The 18060-nt window shown below is 40.6% G+C and overlaps 1 protein-coding gene across 1 annotated transcript; it reads left to right on the top strand.

The window, feature by feature from the left end:
* The first annotated feature begins 10741 nt into the window (after positions 1 to 10741).
* Positions 10742 to 13121, top strand: LOC147145355 (gap junction delta-2 protein). Its single transcript, XM_086035648.1, has 2 exons — positions 10742 to 10772; positions 11196 to 13121. Exon 2 carries the CDS (start codon positions 11204 to 11206, stop codon positions 12296 to 12298), a length of 1095 nt encoding a protein of 364 aa, XP_085891774.1. The 5' UTR covers positions 10742 to 10772; positions 11196 to 11203; the 3' UTR covers positions 12299 to 13121.
* Positions 13122 to 18060: the final 4939 nt, after the last annotated feature.

The following is an 18060-nucleotide window of genomic DNA, read 5'->3' as shown; positions in this document are numbered from 1 at the left end:
TAAATAATTGAAAACAAGAAAAAGGTAATCACAAACACATACTGTTACGGCCCACGTTGTGTCGTGGCCGTTTAATCTGTGTGTGTGTGGGGGGGTGGGGGGGGGCGTGTGTGTGTGTGTGTGTGTGTGTGTCTCCCCCTGCCTCTTCCTGATTGGTGGCTCTCGTCACCAACTCAGCCAGCCAATCAGTGCGGCGGAGAGTGACCGAATTAGTCAAATTGCTTCAGGTGTGACATCAGTTTAAGAGGGACTGGGTTGCTGGTATTCGGGGCTGGCTGTGGGTGATGCAGTCAGTCCTTGTATTTTGTGTTTGTAACCGCTGTCTTTTGTTTAGTGCACCTCCTTTGCCATAACCTTCATTTATCCTTTTACGTAGCCACATTTACCATTCATTTTCGCCATAAATTCTGCCATTCATTTCTCAGTCATTCCATCCATTTGTGTGTGTGCACTAGGGCAGTCGGGATTCGGGTGATCACTCAATTTTGTTGTTCCAATGGCCAGGATTTGTGTGCACTTTTCATTTACCCCTTTCAACTCTCACACCTATGTTAGACCCCTCCTCCTTGCCATCTAGAGGAGGGGTCGTAACATATTTAAAAAAAAAAACAATAAAAACTAAGCAAACATGAAATACTTTTCTACTGAAAGTGAATGATAGGTGGAGGGGAGGCAAGGGGAAGCAGACTCTAGTCTGATTGGACGAGTGGGACAACTTTTTGATTGGACGTACGCACCAGCATTTGGCCTGCATGTTTGGCTCAGGAAAAACATATGTAGTCAAAAACTACCTGGTGAAGGAAGGGAATATTTGATAATTCTGTCTAAAGCCAGTTCACTGCACATCATTGGCGTTATCGCCGGCCTACCATTTTGAACACCTCTGGACTATAGAGGGGTTATGACTTTACTAAATTTCCCACAATGTAGTATTGCCGGTAGCCATTTTGGTGGGCTAGCCCTGCTAACAAAGCAAAATTTTCTATTGGCCATGCCTTGTACACAGTGATGCCATATAACGTGTATAGCGTGTTACTCCAAAATGTACACATTTTGAATTAACTACTAACGTAACACATTTCTTTTATTTGTCAAGTGGTCAGACTACAGTTACGTTTCAAATGCAGCGAAAACTACTGTAGAAGAGTTTGTACTTTGTGGATTGTATTCACTCACACATGTGTTCCAGCTGAATTAATTCTACAAAGACACTTTATCATTAACTGCAAAAAAACATGTGTGTTTTATTTATTCCCGGTGACAAATTTAGCAGATGATATTGGTAATGGTGTTTGAATAGTAAAGCTGTGGGTGATTTGTGACGGGAATTAGTGGAGTATTTTCTTACAAGTTGCGGCTTAGGGGGAGCCTGCAAGCTCTTAACGCTCGTCCATGATAACAAGCAGACCAGATGGTTTTGACAGTTCTCACATTTCTTTGTAAATATTACTTAAAATGAATAAGTCTTGCAGTGAGTAAGATCCAAAACAGTCCATTCCCATCAATTCCCTTTGAGTCACTTTTGAAACTGACAGTGCTAATACCAACACGTATCCAGCCAGCCCTGGCTAGGGTTGCCAACTGTCCCTTGAAAAACAGAATGGTCCCGTATTTAAGTACATCATTACACGTCCCGTATTGAGCTGTAGATGGACGCACCTTGTCCCGTAATACTGTCAGAGTAAAAAATAATCTGTAAAATGTCGATGGAATTAATGAACAACAGTTCCCTTTATATGACAATTTACGGTAACGGTCCAAGGCCCTCCCCTGCTCTGTGACCAATGAAGTGATAGCACATTCGTGCATATCAGGATACAGAATCCGCTTATTTTATTGGTCGAGGTAATGTCACTTGCCAAAGTTTTATCAAGGTTAATATGGGAATGTGCAATGAATGTGTCAGCATTGCATGGACAAACAACATACAGGTATAATCGTTTGGGGATGGAATAAACAAGTATAATTGATCGACAAGTATGTTAAACAGATTAATAATACATAAATGTAATAAATTGATGAATAATAGATAAAGAATTCACACACAGACTTCCATTTATTACAAGTTCAAACAGATAGGCATAATTTTTACTGTACAGGCAGTCGATACTGTATACTACACTTTAACTATAAATATAGTAATAAAAAATGCAAAGAATAATTTACATTATTTTTCTCTTTTATGAAGAGTAAGTTGACAAATATGTGAAAATGTTCTGCTGAACTGGTTAAAGTTGAGCTAATTTTGTGCCTCAACTAGGACATGTCTTGCTCAATGTTTTACCCTGCAGTAGTCAAAGACGCTTCTGCCAAGGCAGAAAGCTCTTTGCCCTTGGCAACACATATACAATTCATGAAAATTCTGATTGGATGACAATTCAACCTTCTAAATTTGTGCGTACGGTATCTGTGTGCGTGTGTAAATCTGTGCGGGTGTGTATGATGTTTTGTGGTTTATTTAACCCCTTAAAGTATGTGCTTATATGAGATAATAGATCGGCTATGGGGTGGAAGTGAGGTAATTTTAGAGATGGGTGTGTGGGTGAACGTGGACCACATTTTGTTAAAATAGAGCGTGGTGTGATTGAGAGAAGCAGCCATCTTTTCTGTTGATGTGTGATCGATTAACAGGTTTTTCCAGTCGGTAATGTGAGGTCAATTGATTTCTTGTTTTTCTTGTTTGTTTAGGTGGATTGTTTTCTTATTGATAACCTGTACTGTGAACAATGTAGTTTTTGTGTAGTGGCATTGGATGGTTGGTTGTTCAGTTTCCAACCAATCATCCAATGTCACCACTATGCGCTAAACTCCATTTTGTGTAGTCTCACCTGTGTAGTGAATTCTGCAATTGACTTTGAACTGAATAAGATGTAAGTTTGAAGAGTTGATGTAAGTAAACTTATTTTTACAGATTTGCATCCAGAGGAAAGCATTGGGACTGATAGATAGGTCTTGTTCCACCTTTGTAACTAGGAGAGAAACTGAAGCGTCTGTATTATTTAGAAATGTGTATATTTTTTAGAGTAATTTATCGGGACCACAGATTTTCAGGAAGTCATTTATGGTTTGATCTTAGTTATTTTATGTGGTGTTGAGTTATGCGAGAATGGTGGATTTTAATTGTAAGTACTAAAGGTATTGACTTTTCACAATGTCGAATTTATGGATTAACTGTTGGAAATTGATTATTTTGGAGTCTTGGATTATATGGTGGATGTGTGTGATACCTTTATCGTTTCATAATTGTGTAGTGGCTGTCTGTTGTCAAATCAGGGTTGTTCAAAAGTGGTGATCGAAGGGATGAATACAGGTATTATTTTGATGCTTGTTCAGTTTCCAACCAATGGGAGTCCAGATTGGAAGGGGTGAGCCGTTTTTTAAAAGTATTTTAATTGACTTGATGTATGATAGAATTCCAAATTTGAGGCTTCTAATCCTCCCCAAGACTTCGGTTTCTGTTGAGTTGATTTTTCCAGTAAAAGTGAGATATTGCTGAATTTAGGGAATCGAACTAGGGTGAATTTAGAAGAGTGGGGATCAGAGAATAGATTTTAAGGAGGAGGGATATTTTTATTATTAAAATTCTTTCCAGAAGTGATGTTGGTAAATTTGTCCAACGATTGAGGTCATTCTGTATTGATTTGAGGAATGGTGTGAAATTAAGGTCAGACAACTCTAACAGCTTGGGGGATATGTTGATACCTAAATATTTAATATTTCCTGTTGGAGAGGTAAAAATGAGAGGTCAGGGCTGCCACATCTGACACATCCATGCAAAAAGGTAGAAGGATGGATTTTGTTAGTAATTAGAATGTATGAGTAATTAGAAAGAATGAGAATGATATTTTTGCATTTGCATTTTTGTAATGATGAGTATGGTTCTTGTAGAGGATCAATATTTCATCTCAATCAATCAATCAAATTTTATTTATATAGCACTTTTCACACACAAGATGCAACTCAAAGTGCTGTACATTAAAAACATCAAAATACAGCATAAAAAGAGAACCCGCTCCCACTTTCCCTCCCTCCCTCCCTCACAGTATACAACAAGACAGACATCCACAAGCACACCTGCACTCACTCACGCACACACACATACACAAACGCACACACATATAACCTTAAAAAGAGACATGGCAGGGCACAGAGAAACCATATGAAGAAAGAGTAACCAAGGGAAGCTTGTCCACGCTGAGAGGGATGACAGCCCATGGCCACGGGTAGCACCACTACCTCAGAGACCCCCAGGCCACGACAACCGGGGCAGCCCCTAAGCATAGCGCAGGGAGGGCAGCCGCACCTCCCAGCGCGGAGGCCCCCCTTGAAGAATCACTGGAGGTAAAAACTAGATGAAGCTAAAGGAAAATGACGACGAAGCTAAAAAGACAAAGCAATAAAAGAAACTAAGAACTATAAAACAATAAGATTGGATAAAAATAGTAAGAGACTAAGAACAATTATTTAAAGGCCAAACTAAAAAGGTATGTCTTGAGCTTCCCCTTAACAATATCAACAGTCTCTGCAGACCTGATGTCCTCTGACAGGCTATTCCAAAGTTGAGGACCAAAATGGCTGAATGCAGCCTCGCCATGCATTTTGGTCCTCACCCTAGGAATACTTAAAAGGCCAGCGCCAGAGGACCTCAGGATCCGCGACGGTTGGTATGGTAAAAGCAAGTCAGATAAATAAGATGGCCCAAGACCATTAAGACATTTATAAACTAATAAAAGTACCTTAAAATCGATCCTGAAACACACAGGGATCCAATGCAGCGATTTTAAAACTGGTGTAATGTGCTCCCGCCCTCTGGTTCTCGTCAGCACTCGAGCAGCAGAGTTCTGCAGTAGTTCAAGGGAAGAAATACTCTTTTTGGGGGGACCAGAGAGCAGGACGTTACAATAATCTAAACGACATGATATAAAAGCATGCATCTGTGTTAGCCTGAGAGAGAAACGGGCGGACTCTGGCAATATCCTTAAGATGATAAAAACTGATCTTGGTTACATTTTTAATATGAGGAATAAAACTGAGCTCAGAGTCAAAAATAACGGCCATGTTATTTACACATTGTGAGGGTTTAAAATCTAGTACCGTATTTTCTGGACTATAAACCGCGATATTTTTCTTAGATTTTGAGCCATGCGGCTTATAGTCCGGTGCGGCTATTCTGTTTTTTTTTTTTCTACCGCTTGGGGCTCTCTAACCGGAATGACAATACAATTAAATACAATACATTTCCCATTAACTGGATGTGACTGCAGGTGGAGGAGTTCAACAGGCGAGGGCGCCATAGACTAGGTTATTGCATTAGGTGCTGTAATGCTTTGATTTTATTTTTTCCTAGAGGTCCCTGAAGTGCACATGAATGCGATTGGCTGGTGTTACGTCTGTTCTGTTGTTTTGATGTGAAATGCTATTGTTGATTTAGCACGTTGTGTGTTAGATTGGCTGATTTTATTAACATAAAACAAGACAGGTGCATATGTAGAATGTAGTAGAACAATAGATGGTGGAATCTGGTGAACATTAGCTGACAAACTGGAGCGGCAGTCGGCAGTGAAATGAAGATAAGTACTGTTTATTTTCTCTTGGTTCTGTTCCGTTTTAATCAGCAACGTTGCTGCAGTGTTAAAAGGCAGTGTTAGGAAAGAATGTGCTCAGGTACATACATGTACATTTACAGTTCATAATCGTTCTGTAAATGCAGTAAATATAAAAGTTTTCAACATAGATTAGGTGCGGCTTATATAAAGGTGCGGCTTATTTAGGTAGAGTGTGTGCGGCTTGGGTAACAGTGCGGCTTATAGCCCCGGAAAATACGGTAATTTGGGTAAAGGTTTTTCTCTCTGGCCTTCAGGGCCGATTACTAAAACCTCGGTTTTGTCCTGATTGAGCTGTAGGAAATTCTCTGCCATCCATGACTTAATATCTAAAATATAATTTAAAAGGGTATCAATAGGTCCTGTGTCATCAGGTGATACGCTAATGTACAGCTGTGTGTCTTCAGCGTGTCTTCTGATGACCTCCCCAAGGGGTAGCATATAAAGATTAAAAAGTATTGGACCTAAAATTGAACCTTGGGTAACCCCACATTTACTTTCATGGGTTTTGGAGGAACAAGTATCCATGCTAACGAAGAAACTTCTGTCTGTGAGATAGGAGTAAAACCAGTTAAAAGCAGTACCGGATATGCCCACCAGGTTTTTAAGTCTGTTTAATAAATTGTGGTGCTCTACTGTATCGAAAGCGGCGCTTAGGTCCAGTAGCACAAAGACTGTGAGTTTTTATCTGCGGTATACCTTATATCATATAAAATCCTTAAAAGGGCTGTCTCTGTAATGTGGTTCATCCTAAAACCAGATTGATATTTCTCTAAAATTTTGTTTGTATTTAAAGAATAATTTAACTGGAGAAAAACTAGTTTTTCTAAAATCTTACTTAAAAATGGTAATCTGCATAAAGGATTATTTTATGTTCTGTGGCTAATATTTTGAGGCCTTTAATGTAATTATTTTGTCGTATTCTTCTGGCACCAAGTGGCTCAATGAAAATTGCAAAACCGTGATGGAGAGAGTGGACATCTCTGTCACTGTGCCATTGTAAAGAGTGAATTGTTGTGAAATAAACCCATGAGTGATAACTGTGGCTGCTGGTGATGTTTATAGTGCCTTAGTCCAGTTGATGAATGACTCTCTGAATCCAAATCTTTATAAATTTGCGAACAAAAATTTCCAGTTGACTCTATCAAATGTCTTCGGTGCATCGAGAGGGAGAATTCGTTTTCGATTTCCTATTGTTTGAGAGCTGCATTAAGTTAAATAGTTTCCGTGTGTTATGGGATGACTGCCTTCCTTTAATGAAACCAGTTTGATCTGGATGTATGATGGATGGAATGACCTTTTCGATTGTCTTTGTTAGTGCCTTGCTTGTGATTTTTATGTATTGATTAAAGAAAGAGGACAATAAGGCAGAGTGTGGTCTTACATTTAGTTACACTGAAATGTTTGTACAACCATCCATTCTCTGTAAAGCTCATCGTGAACAGGTGTGCTGGAGCCCATCCTGGCTGACCCCGGGTGAGAGGCGGGACACATCCTGAGCTGGCCATCAGCCAATCGCAGGGCAAAAACAAACCAACAACTATTCACACTCACACATATTGTTGCGACTGGTTTTGACTGTTTTGGGTTGGGTCCTTGAAGTTGTCATTTATAATGGTCCTTTTTTTTGGTCACTTTATTTTGTCATGTATGATTGATCATGGGTCCACGGTGGTCGACTGGTTAGCACGTCCGCCTCACAGTTCAGAGGTCGTGGGTTCGATCCCGGCTCCGGCCTCCCTGTGTGGAGTTTGCATGTTCTCCCCGTGCCTGCGTGGGTTTTCTCCGGGCACTCCGGTTTCCTCCCACATTCCAAAAACATGCATGGTAAGTTGATTGGATACTCTAAATTGCCCCTAGGTGTGATTGTGAGTGCGGATGTTTGTCTCTGTGTGCCCTGCGATTGGCTGGCAACCAGTTCAGGGTGTCCCCCGCCTACTGCCCAAAGACAGCTGGGATAGGCTCCAGCACGCCCCGCGACCCTTGTGAGGAGAAGCGGTACAGATAATGGATGGATGGATGGATGATTGATCATGGCCTGATGGCTCCCAGTATTCAATTAAACTCGAGTTGCTCAGTGACACGTCAGAACATTAAGCTTTCTTCTATGCCTTCTGCATCCAGCTCTGCTCTCTGTTGTTACTCTGTATTTTTGTATATAAAGACCTTTTACTTTGCCACTTCTGTGTCCTGTCAGCATCTGGGTCCAAATTCTGCTCCTCACGTGACAGTACGTTTTGATCCATCGTAGACCTAGCAGACTTGGACACAAATTGCCAAGTATTCCACACTCAGGGAGAACTGCTCGGCAGACTGGGGGAGATTATGAAATCTATTCAGACTCTCTCGACCACCGTCAAAATGATGGCCTTCCAGCCAATATCAAGCCCTTTGCTGCAAATGTCTGGTCCAACCCATGCCTGCAAATTCAAACAGGGAGTGATCGTCTCACTGCTTGCTGCTTCACCTTTTCACTGGGAACCCAACATTCCATCACACAAACATTATTCCGCTGAGGTAGGAGCTTGTAGTCGAATCCTGCCAAACTATTCCTTCGTCTTTTGATCAGCAACCAAGCGTGTATTTGGACGATCGCGCTAAATTATCAACTTGCTTCAGGGAAGAGCAGGTAGGTGGGCCTATTCCTTGTGGGAGTCAAAGTCAGAGACGGTGGAATCATTTGCCCCTCTTCTGTGGAGATGCATAGAGTCTTTGATCAGCCCTTCATAATCAATCATCCGGCAAACGGCCATGGGGGTCTCAGTCAGCTGCAATCTAGGCTATTGAATTCAGGAATTTAGCCTCTGAGAGTGGATGGAATGAAGCTGGACAAAAGAGAGCTTTTGTTTGTGGACTCTCTGAATAGTTTCAAGATCAGATGTTGACTCGGGATGAACCCAAGTCTCTCGAACAGTTGATCTCCCTATTGATTCGGATTGACAATCGCATCAGAGAATGCCACCGGAGTGCCAGACCTAACCACCCCTCTTCCCCATGTGCTGGTGCTCCTTGACTGGTCTCTCAACCCTTCACAAGCCCAGAGACACCTGCTGCTGCTGGGGAAGAACCAATGCAACTTGGCAAAACCTGCCTCTCGCAGGAGAAATGCACTCGGAGGGTTGCGCAGGGACTTTGCATTTTTTGTGGAAACTCCGCGCATCTCATCAACCAGTGCCCACTCCGACCAAAGAGTCCCCATGCGATCACAAGAGCAAGTCTCCAGACTCGCCCCTACCAGTGAGTACCATTGATAGAAGACTTTCTTAGAGTCTGTGACACGCCAGAGTCTTTCCCTTTCCCTCATCCCTTCCTGTTCTGGTGGCGCATGACCTATGGCAGGCTCCGCCTTCTGTTCCAGCGGCACATATCCTGCAGCCGCTACCCCTTCCTGTTCTGGTGGTGCACGTCCTGTGGCCGGCACAACCTCCTGTTCCGGCAGGTACGTCCTCTGGCTGCCACCCGTTCCTGTTCCGGCCAGCACACGTCCTGCAGCCACCTCCCATTCCTGTTCCGGGGGCGCATACACTGCGGCTGCCACCCATCCTGTTCCGGCGGCGCAAGACCTGCAGCCACCCTCCAACGCTGCTCCGGCAGCACAAGCCCATGCTGTGGCCACACTCCCCTCAATTGTGGCCCCCCGAACAGTTATTTAATGACCCATGAGCTTGGCCTTTGGGCTGCCCGCCGGACTCGCCTTCCATTTTCATGTCTCCCTCCTGAAGCTGGTCTCCACTAGTCCCCTCAGCCATCTCTTCATACAGCCCTGAGGAATGTTCCTGGGTCTCAAGGTCCCTCATCTTCTACGTTTCCTCTCCTCCCGGACTTCTACCGGAAGTTCCGTAACAGGCTATGGGCATGACTCTCAGTATTTAAGCTCAAGTTGATCAGCGACACGTCAGAACGTCAAGCTTTCTTCCATTCCTACAGCAAGCACTGCTCTCTGTTGTTACCTGGTATTTTAACGCAGTCAAACTTTTTACTTTGCCACTTCCATGTCTGCATCTGGGTCAATTACTGCTACTCACATGACACCTATGGCTAATTCAGTATTTGATTAACCTATCATAATAATAATGCATCAGATTTATACAGCACTTTCCTGGATAACCAAACACTCAAAAGCGCTCACAATGGATACATTATTCACACATTCATACTCTGGTGAGAATTAACTGCATATGTAGCCACAGCTGCCCTTAGACAGGCTCACGGAAGCTGCCAGTGTGCGCCTGCGGCCGCTCTGATCTCCGCCAAGCATTCACACCCAGCCGTACACCAGTGTGAGTGGCACTGGAGGCAAGGTGAGTGACGTGCCTTGCCCAAGGACGCAACGACAACCTGACTCAAACAGGGCGGGATTCAAACAGCCAACCCTCCAGTGTCACGAATGAGGAACGGTGTTGAGGAGTGGTGTGGTGGACCCAAAAACAGGACTGTGAGTCAGTTGGTAGGTGTGATGAGGTATGTCATTTTCAGCCGACAGAAGACAAAATGGCTGCCCCCATAGATGGCTAAAAACGAGTTTTGCTGCTTAACTTATATTCCACAAAAGCAAAATGAATCAGAATGCAGTGTTTCAACTAGTGGGCCTGCTGGGAACATGTTCTTGAAAAAAATATGTTTGTGTTGACTTCCGCTTTAAGTCTTCTAAAGTCATAATACCATACTCATTATTACAATCACTGTTAATATGCAACAGGTATTTTATTCAACTTGTCAGTGCTTAGGATGTATATTCAGTGGCTTTGGATATAAACACACAGATATATAATACCGTAGTTCCTAAAAACCCTGTTGTTTTAATATGATTGGATAATTAAAGTATGACCTTTATTTTACCATCTAAACACAGAGCTTTTACTAGTACATAAACTGGCATTGTGTCTTTCCAGCTCGTTCCATACACTGTTGAACCGTTTCACCGTTCCCAGCTTTTCAGAAAAGGAACCCCCTCATTGTGTTTTGCACTGTACATTGCCTGCCTTTGCAGCCACACTGCACAATGCCAGTTTCAGACGGACTGGTTCATTGTGTGTGGTCAGCCTATTCTCCCTTACCAGGCTCAACGGGATTCATCTCATCCAAACTTGAAGATTTAAAAAGCCAAAAGAATGCATTGCAAAGCTTAGTTACAAGGATTTATTCCGGAAAGTTCAGGTTTACATGAAGGTAAGTTAAACTTGCATTTTGCTACTCATTTAATTTGCTGAGTTAAGCATAACTGGTTCTGCGTACAGCAGCTATTGTTCATACATTTTGGGAAAAATAATGTAAATTGTTTAGGGTAATTTAAACCAATGGACACAGACCCCAAATGTTATGATGTCTACTCTTTGAATTTAGATTTTTTTTAATAAAGCTACAAATCCAGAATAAAACAAACATAAACTTAAGCTAAGGAACTAATTTATGGATCATATAGTAGAAGTAAACCAAACAAACACGTAACTGCTGTACTAATACATGTATGTATTCTATCATCAAGATGATAGTTTTTTTTTTTGTTTTTGTTTTTTCAAGAAAAAACAAACAAACTGTGTTGATGTATTTTCCTTTTTAAAATGTGTTTTTATCATTTTTTTATTTACAAAGGTCAAATCATGGGTGACTGGTCCATTCTTGGGCGTTTTCTATCTGAAGTCCAGAATCACTCTACAGTGATAGGCAAGATCTGGCTGACTATGCTGCTCATTTTCCGCATCCTGCTGGTGGCCTTGGTGGGAGACGCCGTCTACAACGATGAGCAGTCCAAATTCACCTGCAATACCCAGCAGCCTGGATGCAACAATGTCTGTTACGACACTTTTGCTCCTGTGTCCCATCTGAGGTTTTGGGTTTTTCAAATTGTGCTGGTCTCCACCCCATCCATATTCTATATAGTATTTGTTTTGCATAAAATTGCCAAAGATGAGAAGCTAGACGGGCAACGGGGGCAGGTGTTGAGGCAAAGGCCTTCAAGGCAGGGCACTGGGCAGAAGGACAGCAAGGAGGCAATGAGGATGGGTGTGCCGACTTACTGCGCTCATTATAGGGAGGATTGGGATGAGAGGGACAGGGTGCAACAAAGCTTCCTGGAGGAGGGTCGTGGTGCACTTGCAGAAGATCCCACCAAGCAATCTAACCAGGTTCTGCTCATCTACATTCTTCATGTGTTACTTCGATCCATCATGGAAATCACCTTCCTCGTGGGCCAGTATTTGTTATTTGGCTTCGAAGTGCCTCACCTCTACCGCTGTGAGACCTATCCTTGCCCAACTCGCACAGACTGTTTTGTGTCTCGTGCCACCGAGAAAACCATTTTCCTCAACTTTATGTTTAGCATCAGCCTGGGTTGCTTTGTGCTCAACATTGCAGAGCTTCACTACCTAGGCTGGATCTACATTTTCCGTGTCCTCTGCTCAGCTTGCTCGAACTGTTGCAGTCAGGAGAAGGATCCGGATAAAATGTACTCCAAGCAAAACCCCCTATTGCTTCAACTCAGGCATTCTCTGAGAGGTCAGCTGGTTCTGCAGACTCGATCGGCCATGGCTCAAGAGAAGACAGGAGGTTTGCTCACACATGCCCCAGCCATCTCTTTTGAGACAGACTCAACTGTGGAATGTAGCTCAAAGAGGAGTCCAGAGAACATAGACAAGGTGAAGGTCAAGTTGGCCAACATGGCCAGGTTGGGAAGAACTAAGAAGTCTTGGCTGTGACAGATCTGTGGTCATACTATAATTATATGTTGTCTTGAGCTTTCAAGACATGTTGACATATGTGAGTTTTCTGCCATGTACTATATTCATTCATTCATGTACCATGACAAAAATATGGTGAATGGTAGTATGCAGGTTTAACTTAGTACAACCATTTGGGATGGGTAAAATAAGAGATTAATTGACTCTCAGATTGCGAATTAATTGTCTTGATGATGTTGAATTGAGTGTTGATGAATTGTGTCTCCACTTGAGGCACTGCTGATTAAGTCTCATTTACTTTTTTGAACATGTCTGCGTTAGTATTTTTAGATCTAATGTTTAAAGAGGAAGTCAACCCAAAAATGTCTTTACAATAATTCTGTTCTATGCCTCACTAGTCGAAACTTGATTTTCTGATTAATATTGTGTTTGTGGAATATGGATTAAGCAACAAAATGCACTTGTTTTTATCCAACTGACAAAGGATTAAGCAACAAAATGCACTTGTTTTTATCCAACTGACAAAATATCCGCCGCCTGAGATGGATAAAAATGGGTGGATTTCGCTTCTTAACTCATGTTCCACGAACACAATTGCAGTCAGAATGCCGTGCTTACATTAGTGGGGGCGCATACCACACATTATTTGAAAGAACATTTTTGGGTTGACTTTAATTGTTAAAACAATTGTCGAAATAAATACATGTACAGGTACATTGATATGATAAAAACAATACCTTTGTAAGTATTTTACAAGCGGATATTTATACGCATATAATAATAAAAAAACAATTAATTAATGGCTTTTTAATTTTCTTCATTGTGATCTATCTATCTATCTATCTATCTATCTATCTATCTATCTATCTATCTATCTATCTATCTATCTATCTATCTATCCATCTATCTGTATACTGGAATTCTGATGCAGAAAATGCATAGATTCATTTTACATTGCATTAAACAACAACAAATGTATTCTAGAGTGGTTGATTGGTGAGTGATTTATGGTGCCCATTTTAGAAGAAAAAAAAATGTCTTTATAACTTTTCAGTTTGACTTGAATAATGTTTGAACCAATTCCACACTACTGTAAAATACAAGTGTTTTAATTTTTACTTTTGCATTCATATATGCTGCTAGTTACTAGTGTACATAGTGTTCAAACCAGTGGCCTTGATTTTGGCCAAGTGTGTACTTATCTATGTTTGGTTCCTCAAAATGTGAGTAAATGAAATGTTTGTTTAAATAAAATGACCTAACTGATGAACAACAGACATTCCGTATTGGCTGCAAGGTGACTTTTTTTTTTCCTGTAGATGGTGCTCTTAGCTCTCAGTTCCATCTGGAGAGTGTTTCACTTGAAATAAACCACCATTTATTCAATTCTATGTCTATAGTTTAAAACCATACTGGGATACATTCAAACCCCTTTCAATAAATTACAAATTTATAGTGCTTAAAAGAAGAAGGCTGACTAATTATACAATAACATTTTGCAGGACTCTTGTTCTTTATGCATACAATAATGAACCGCATTACAGAAGCACTCAACCAGGGCTTGATATTAACTTTTTCGCTCGCCAGCCACTGTGGCAAGTGGTTTCCAAGAGTTACTAGCCACCCAGTATTTTCACTAGCCAGATTTTTTTTTTGTTAGTTAATAACAGTTATGCACAACCAATTTTGCAGTTGGAAAATAGGTCAAAGCACTCAGATAATATTGTGTCTATTTATTGTGATACATACCATAGTAGTATGTAGTATCTATACAGTATATTTTCATGGGTTTCATTTCATTGCCCATTGTTACATTTCATGTTTCATTCCACTTTTAAAAAATTCTCACAATAGGAACCTAGTGGGACATATAAACACAAATTACACTGGCCATTACAGTTAAGATTTTTTGAGAGAGGGCTATTTGTCCAAATTTTCTCTTCCTTTAACGATCATTTTCAAAACTTTATCCCTTTCTTGTTTTTAACTCTTCTTCCACACTGAATCCCTCTCTCCTGCTCTAGTCTTTCTCTGTCTACTGCATTACAAACTACAACAAAAGAGCAATTAGAATTATTCAAAATACAGTGTACTGAACCAATAAATGCACTATTTATCAAATTAAAGACTTGGGAATTTTATAAGCTGTTTGAGTTTAAAATAATATTTTACAAAGTACACAATATATTACTGTAGTCTGCAGCAATACTCAGAAGCTATTCGGAATTAGAGAGCTTCGCTATGAACGCCCAGGGGTTTTTACAACTTTTTTTGCAACAACTATTGAACGACAAATCTGGGTGATATTTGACAAACAACTCTGCTGGCTACAAGTAGATGACTTTAATTTGTAAATAGCAGGTGATATGGCGGGGTGACATCGTCAAATGTAAAGCATGAATAGTCAAATGACCGCCTTCTGGGCGTTCTAGTTTAAGGGGTACAAGTTTCTACACCAAATCCAAAACAAGAACAAACATTGAGCAAAGGTGTGTTTCTGTAAGAAGTGTTAATTTATGGAATAATTTCAGAACTGACCTGAAAAGGTGTGAATCACTTGCTGTGTTCAAAAACAGGTTTAAAAGTAAATTACAAAAAACCTGTATGAATCAGATAAAAGTCAGTAAATTGCTACAATGCTGTGACTTTTGGAACGTGTGAGATTGAGATCAATGTAAGGAAATATTGATTATGATTATAAGCTTATGTACTGCATGTATAGGCATATGTACGCTTATAATGGTAAGTGCAGTTGTATATATGGGTAGGTTTATATGTTGAGTTTTTCAGTTCCTTTTCTTGTTGAGACATACTACATGAATGACTTATCATTGTATATTAGTATGAAATGAAAATATGAAAGTCACATATCCCAAAGAACAAGGCGAGATACGTTCTGTACTTCTTCCTACTCCTTTTGAACATGTGACAGTGCTTAACATTTGTTTTTTTTTCCTTTTGTTTATTGTTTTTCTCTCAAATCCTCTTACTCCTTCTGATGTTTTTTCTGTTATCTGTTTATATGTTCAATAAAACAAACAAACAAGCAAACACACAAACAAACAAACAGACTTACTTGTGTCTGAAGTGACGTCAACTTATGTTTTAGCTATATTTACTGGCATTTCTGACCCCTTTATCAAATATTTTTCCCAAAAAGAAACTGGCAAAAATTACATCCTACTCCCCTTTGAATATGTAAGCAGTGCTTAATGATGACCATTTATGTTTTTTCTTCTTATAAATCATTTTTATTTCCTACTAAAAAAGATTTTCTGTGATCTGTTTATACATTCAATAAATCAACAAATACAAACAAACAGTGAGCGATGAGATGCAGACTTGATTGGCTGAGTAAGGTCACATGTAGGAATGCCAACTCCCTGAAATATAAATAAGGGACCTCATCGGCAGGGACGGCCGACCTGACTGCCTTCAACAAGGGATGGTCGCATCGATACCAAAATATCGACATTCTGATCCAAAGTGCTCAATTTTAAGTAATCCTCAAGATAAAGTAGTGATATTTGCATTTCATATATACAGTATATTATATATTTATTAATTTATAATTTAGAAGGTTGTATTGTCATCCAATCAGAATTTTCACTATGTGTTGCCAAGGGCAAAGAGCTTTCTGCCTTGGTTGTTTTGAGTAACACTATTGACTATATTTGATTTTAATTTAATCCCACTTGAAACACATTTACTTCCGCAAACACGTCGGGAGTGTCGTCGACTCTTCTTCTGCGCATGCGGGTCGCTGTCGTGACGCGTGTGTTCATACAGCAGGCAAGACCGAGGTCGCATTTAAAATGTAATATGAACGCTTACACAAAAAAATCAGATTTTAAAAAAAAATCTGAATTGAGCATTAATACCTGCGGTGTGAGCCTAAGACTCCACCAGAGTTGGGCATTTTACAAAAAATTGAGCATCCGTCATTCGTCATCCGTCAGCAGCGAGGGTACCCTTCCGTCATCTCTCATCCGTCAAAAAATAGTACCCGTCTATTGAACTAAATAAAGGGGTTTCCATTGATGCTTAATCTGTCTATTTTGAAATGTGTCCCATCATTCATCGACCGTCAGCAAAATGGGCATCCGTCAGTGACGGACGAATGGACCGGTCCATCACATGCCCAGCTCTGAACTCCACATTTTCATAATTCATATGTACCGTACACATGAGTACCGGCAAAAGATGTTAAGAGTATAGGCAACATGGAGCTAATGGAGGGTGAAAGAAGTAGAAATCTTGAAGTTACAAAAGTTAGAATGGAGGAGCAAATCGCTCTTACCGCATTTGTCTTTGTCAGATCAGGGATCAGGTTTCTCTGCTGCTCTCAGCCCATGCTAAGGGGAAATTCCTCATTTAGAGTCAAGATCAGCATCACAAAAACAATCCAAGTCCCTATCTTTTGCTTTCTGAGCTGCAAAAAGCTCTTCCCCACCACGTCATTTATCTGTTTGTCCCTCATAAGGTCACAGTTCATTTTCACACCTAGATTACCGGTAGTGACAGTTGGTGTCAAAGAAATGTTCCAGGGGGCCCAGATCAGAAGGGAGAAATACATGTGTACACTCTTTCTATTTCAATTGAATTTACCCTAATTGTGACTTGGTGTTTAATTGGTCTAGAGCCAAAGACAATTAACTTGGGTTTCTTTATGTTTAGTGATAATCTATTCATGTCAAACCAATTTTTTATGTGTTCAATTCCTTTTCCACAGTAGTCAGAAGCTATTTCAGATTTTCTCCAGAGCAGTAAAGAGTTGTGTCATCAGTAAATAGGACACTTTTCAGTAGTGTTGAGAGACAGCAGATATCATTTATAAACAATATGAATGGTTTTGGGCCTAGCACAGACCTTTGAGGAACCCCATGAGTAACCTTTAGTTGATTTGATTTTTTGTTGTTGCACTGCACATACTTTTACATATGCTACACCTCTTATGCCGTATCTCTTTAATTTATTTAGTAATATACCATGATCTATTGTGCTGAATGCTTTCTTTAGATCTATACAAAATCCCAATGGCACATTCTTTGTTATCAATACTAGTGGCTATTGCTTTCACAAGTTCCATTACTGCCATTGAGGTGGTCTGTTTTTTTCTGAAGCCAGATGAATTTGCACTGAGAAGCGTATGTTACTGAATGAAGTTATCGAGTACAAATGAGAATAGCTTTTCTAAAATCTTTGAGAACTGTGGTAATAGCAGAGCTGGGCAGTCTGTCCCTTTTAGACTTCTTTCAAAACAACTTGTGTCCGGGAGTATATTCAAGCTGCGCGCAGCACTCAAGTATGGCACATCATGCACTTTCCTACTTTCGGAAATACGCTGTAGCAAAACTGCTGTGTAGTGGTTTGCTAGTATGCTTTTATTTTGAAGGCCAGAAAGTGTGAAAGAGGGGAAGTGTGGACAATAAGTAGCTTGTTGAATGCTTGCAGCCTCAAATAATTATACAATACGACAAAACCAACCCCAGGGCTCGCAATTGAAGTAAGCACACGCAGCTGGATAAGTATGTGAGTAACTGGCGCGTTTGAAGCGTGTCCACAGCGGGTTTGAATAGTAAGTTATCCAGATAATTGTCTTTAAATAAACCTCTTCCATTAGCATCTCTCCCGCGGGGGCATCATGCACGTTTTTATTTTTTTTGGGGGGGGGGGGTGGAACAGGGCGGGGGCCGACAATGTTTCTGAATATGGCCGGGGGGTCGCGGCCGGCAAAAAAGGGTCAAGTGCCCAGCTCTGGGTAATAGTGATATTGGTCT

This window comes from Filicampus tigris, chromosome 7 (assembly GCF_054856515.1).
Source record: "Filicampus tigris isolate MCC_2025a chromosome 7, RoL_Ftig_1.0, whole genome shotgun sequence".
NCBI lineage: Eukaryota > Metazoa > Chordata > Actinopteri > Syngnathiformes > Syngnathidae > Filicampus > Filicampus tigris.
The sequence above is the reverse complement of the archived record's forward strand: the minus strand, read 5'-3'. Positions and strand labels throughout refer to the sequence as shown.

Bases quoted from the DNA above. Each gene is read 5' to 3' on its own strand.
- LOC147145355 (XM_086035648.1), top strand. From the start codon at position 11,204: ATGGGTGACTGGTCCATTCTTGGGCGTTTTCTATCTGAAGTCCAGAAT.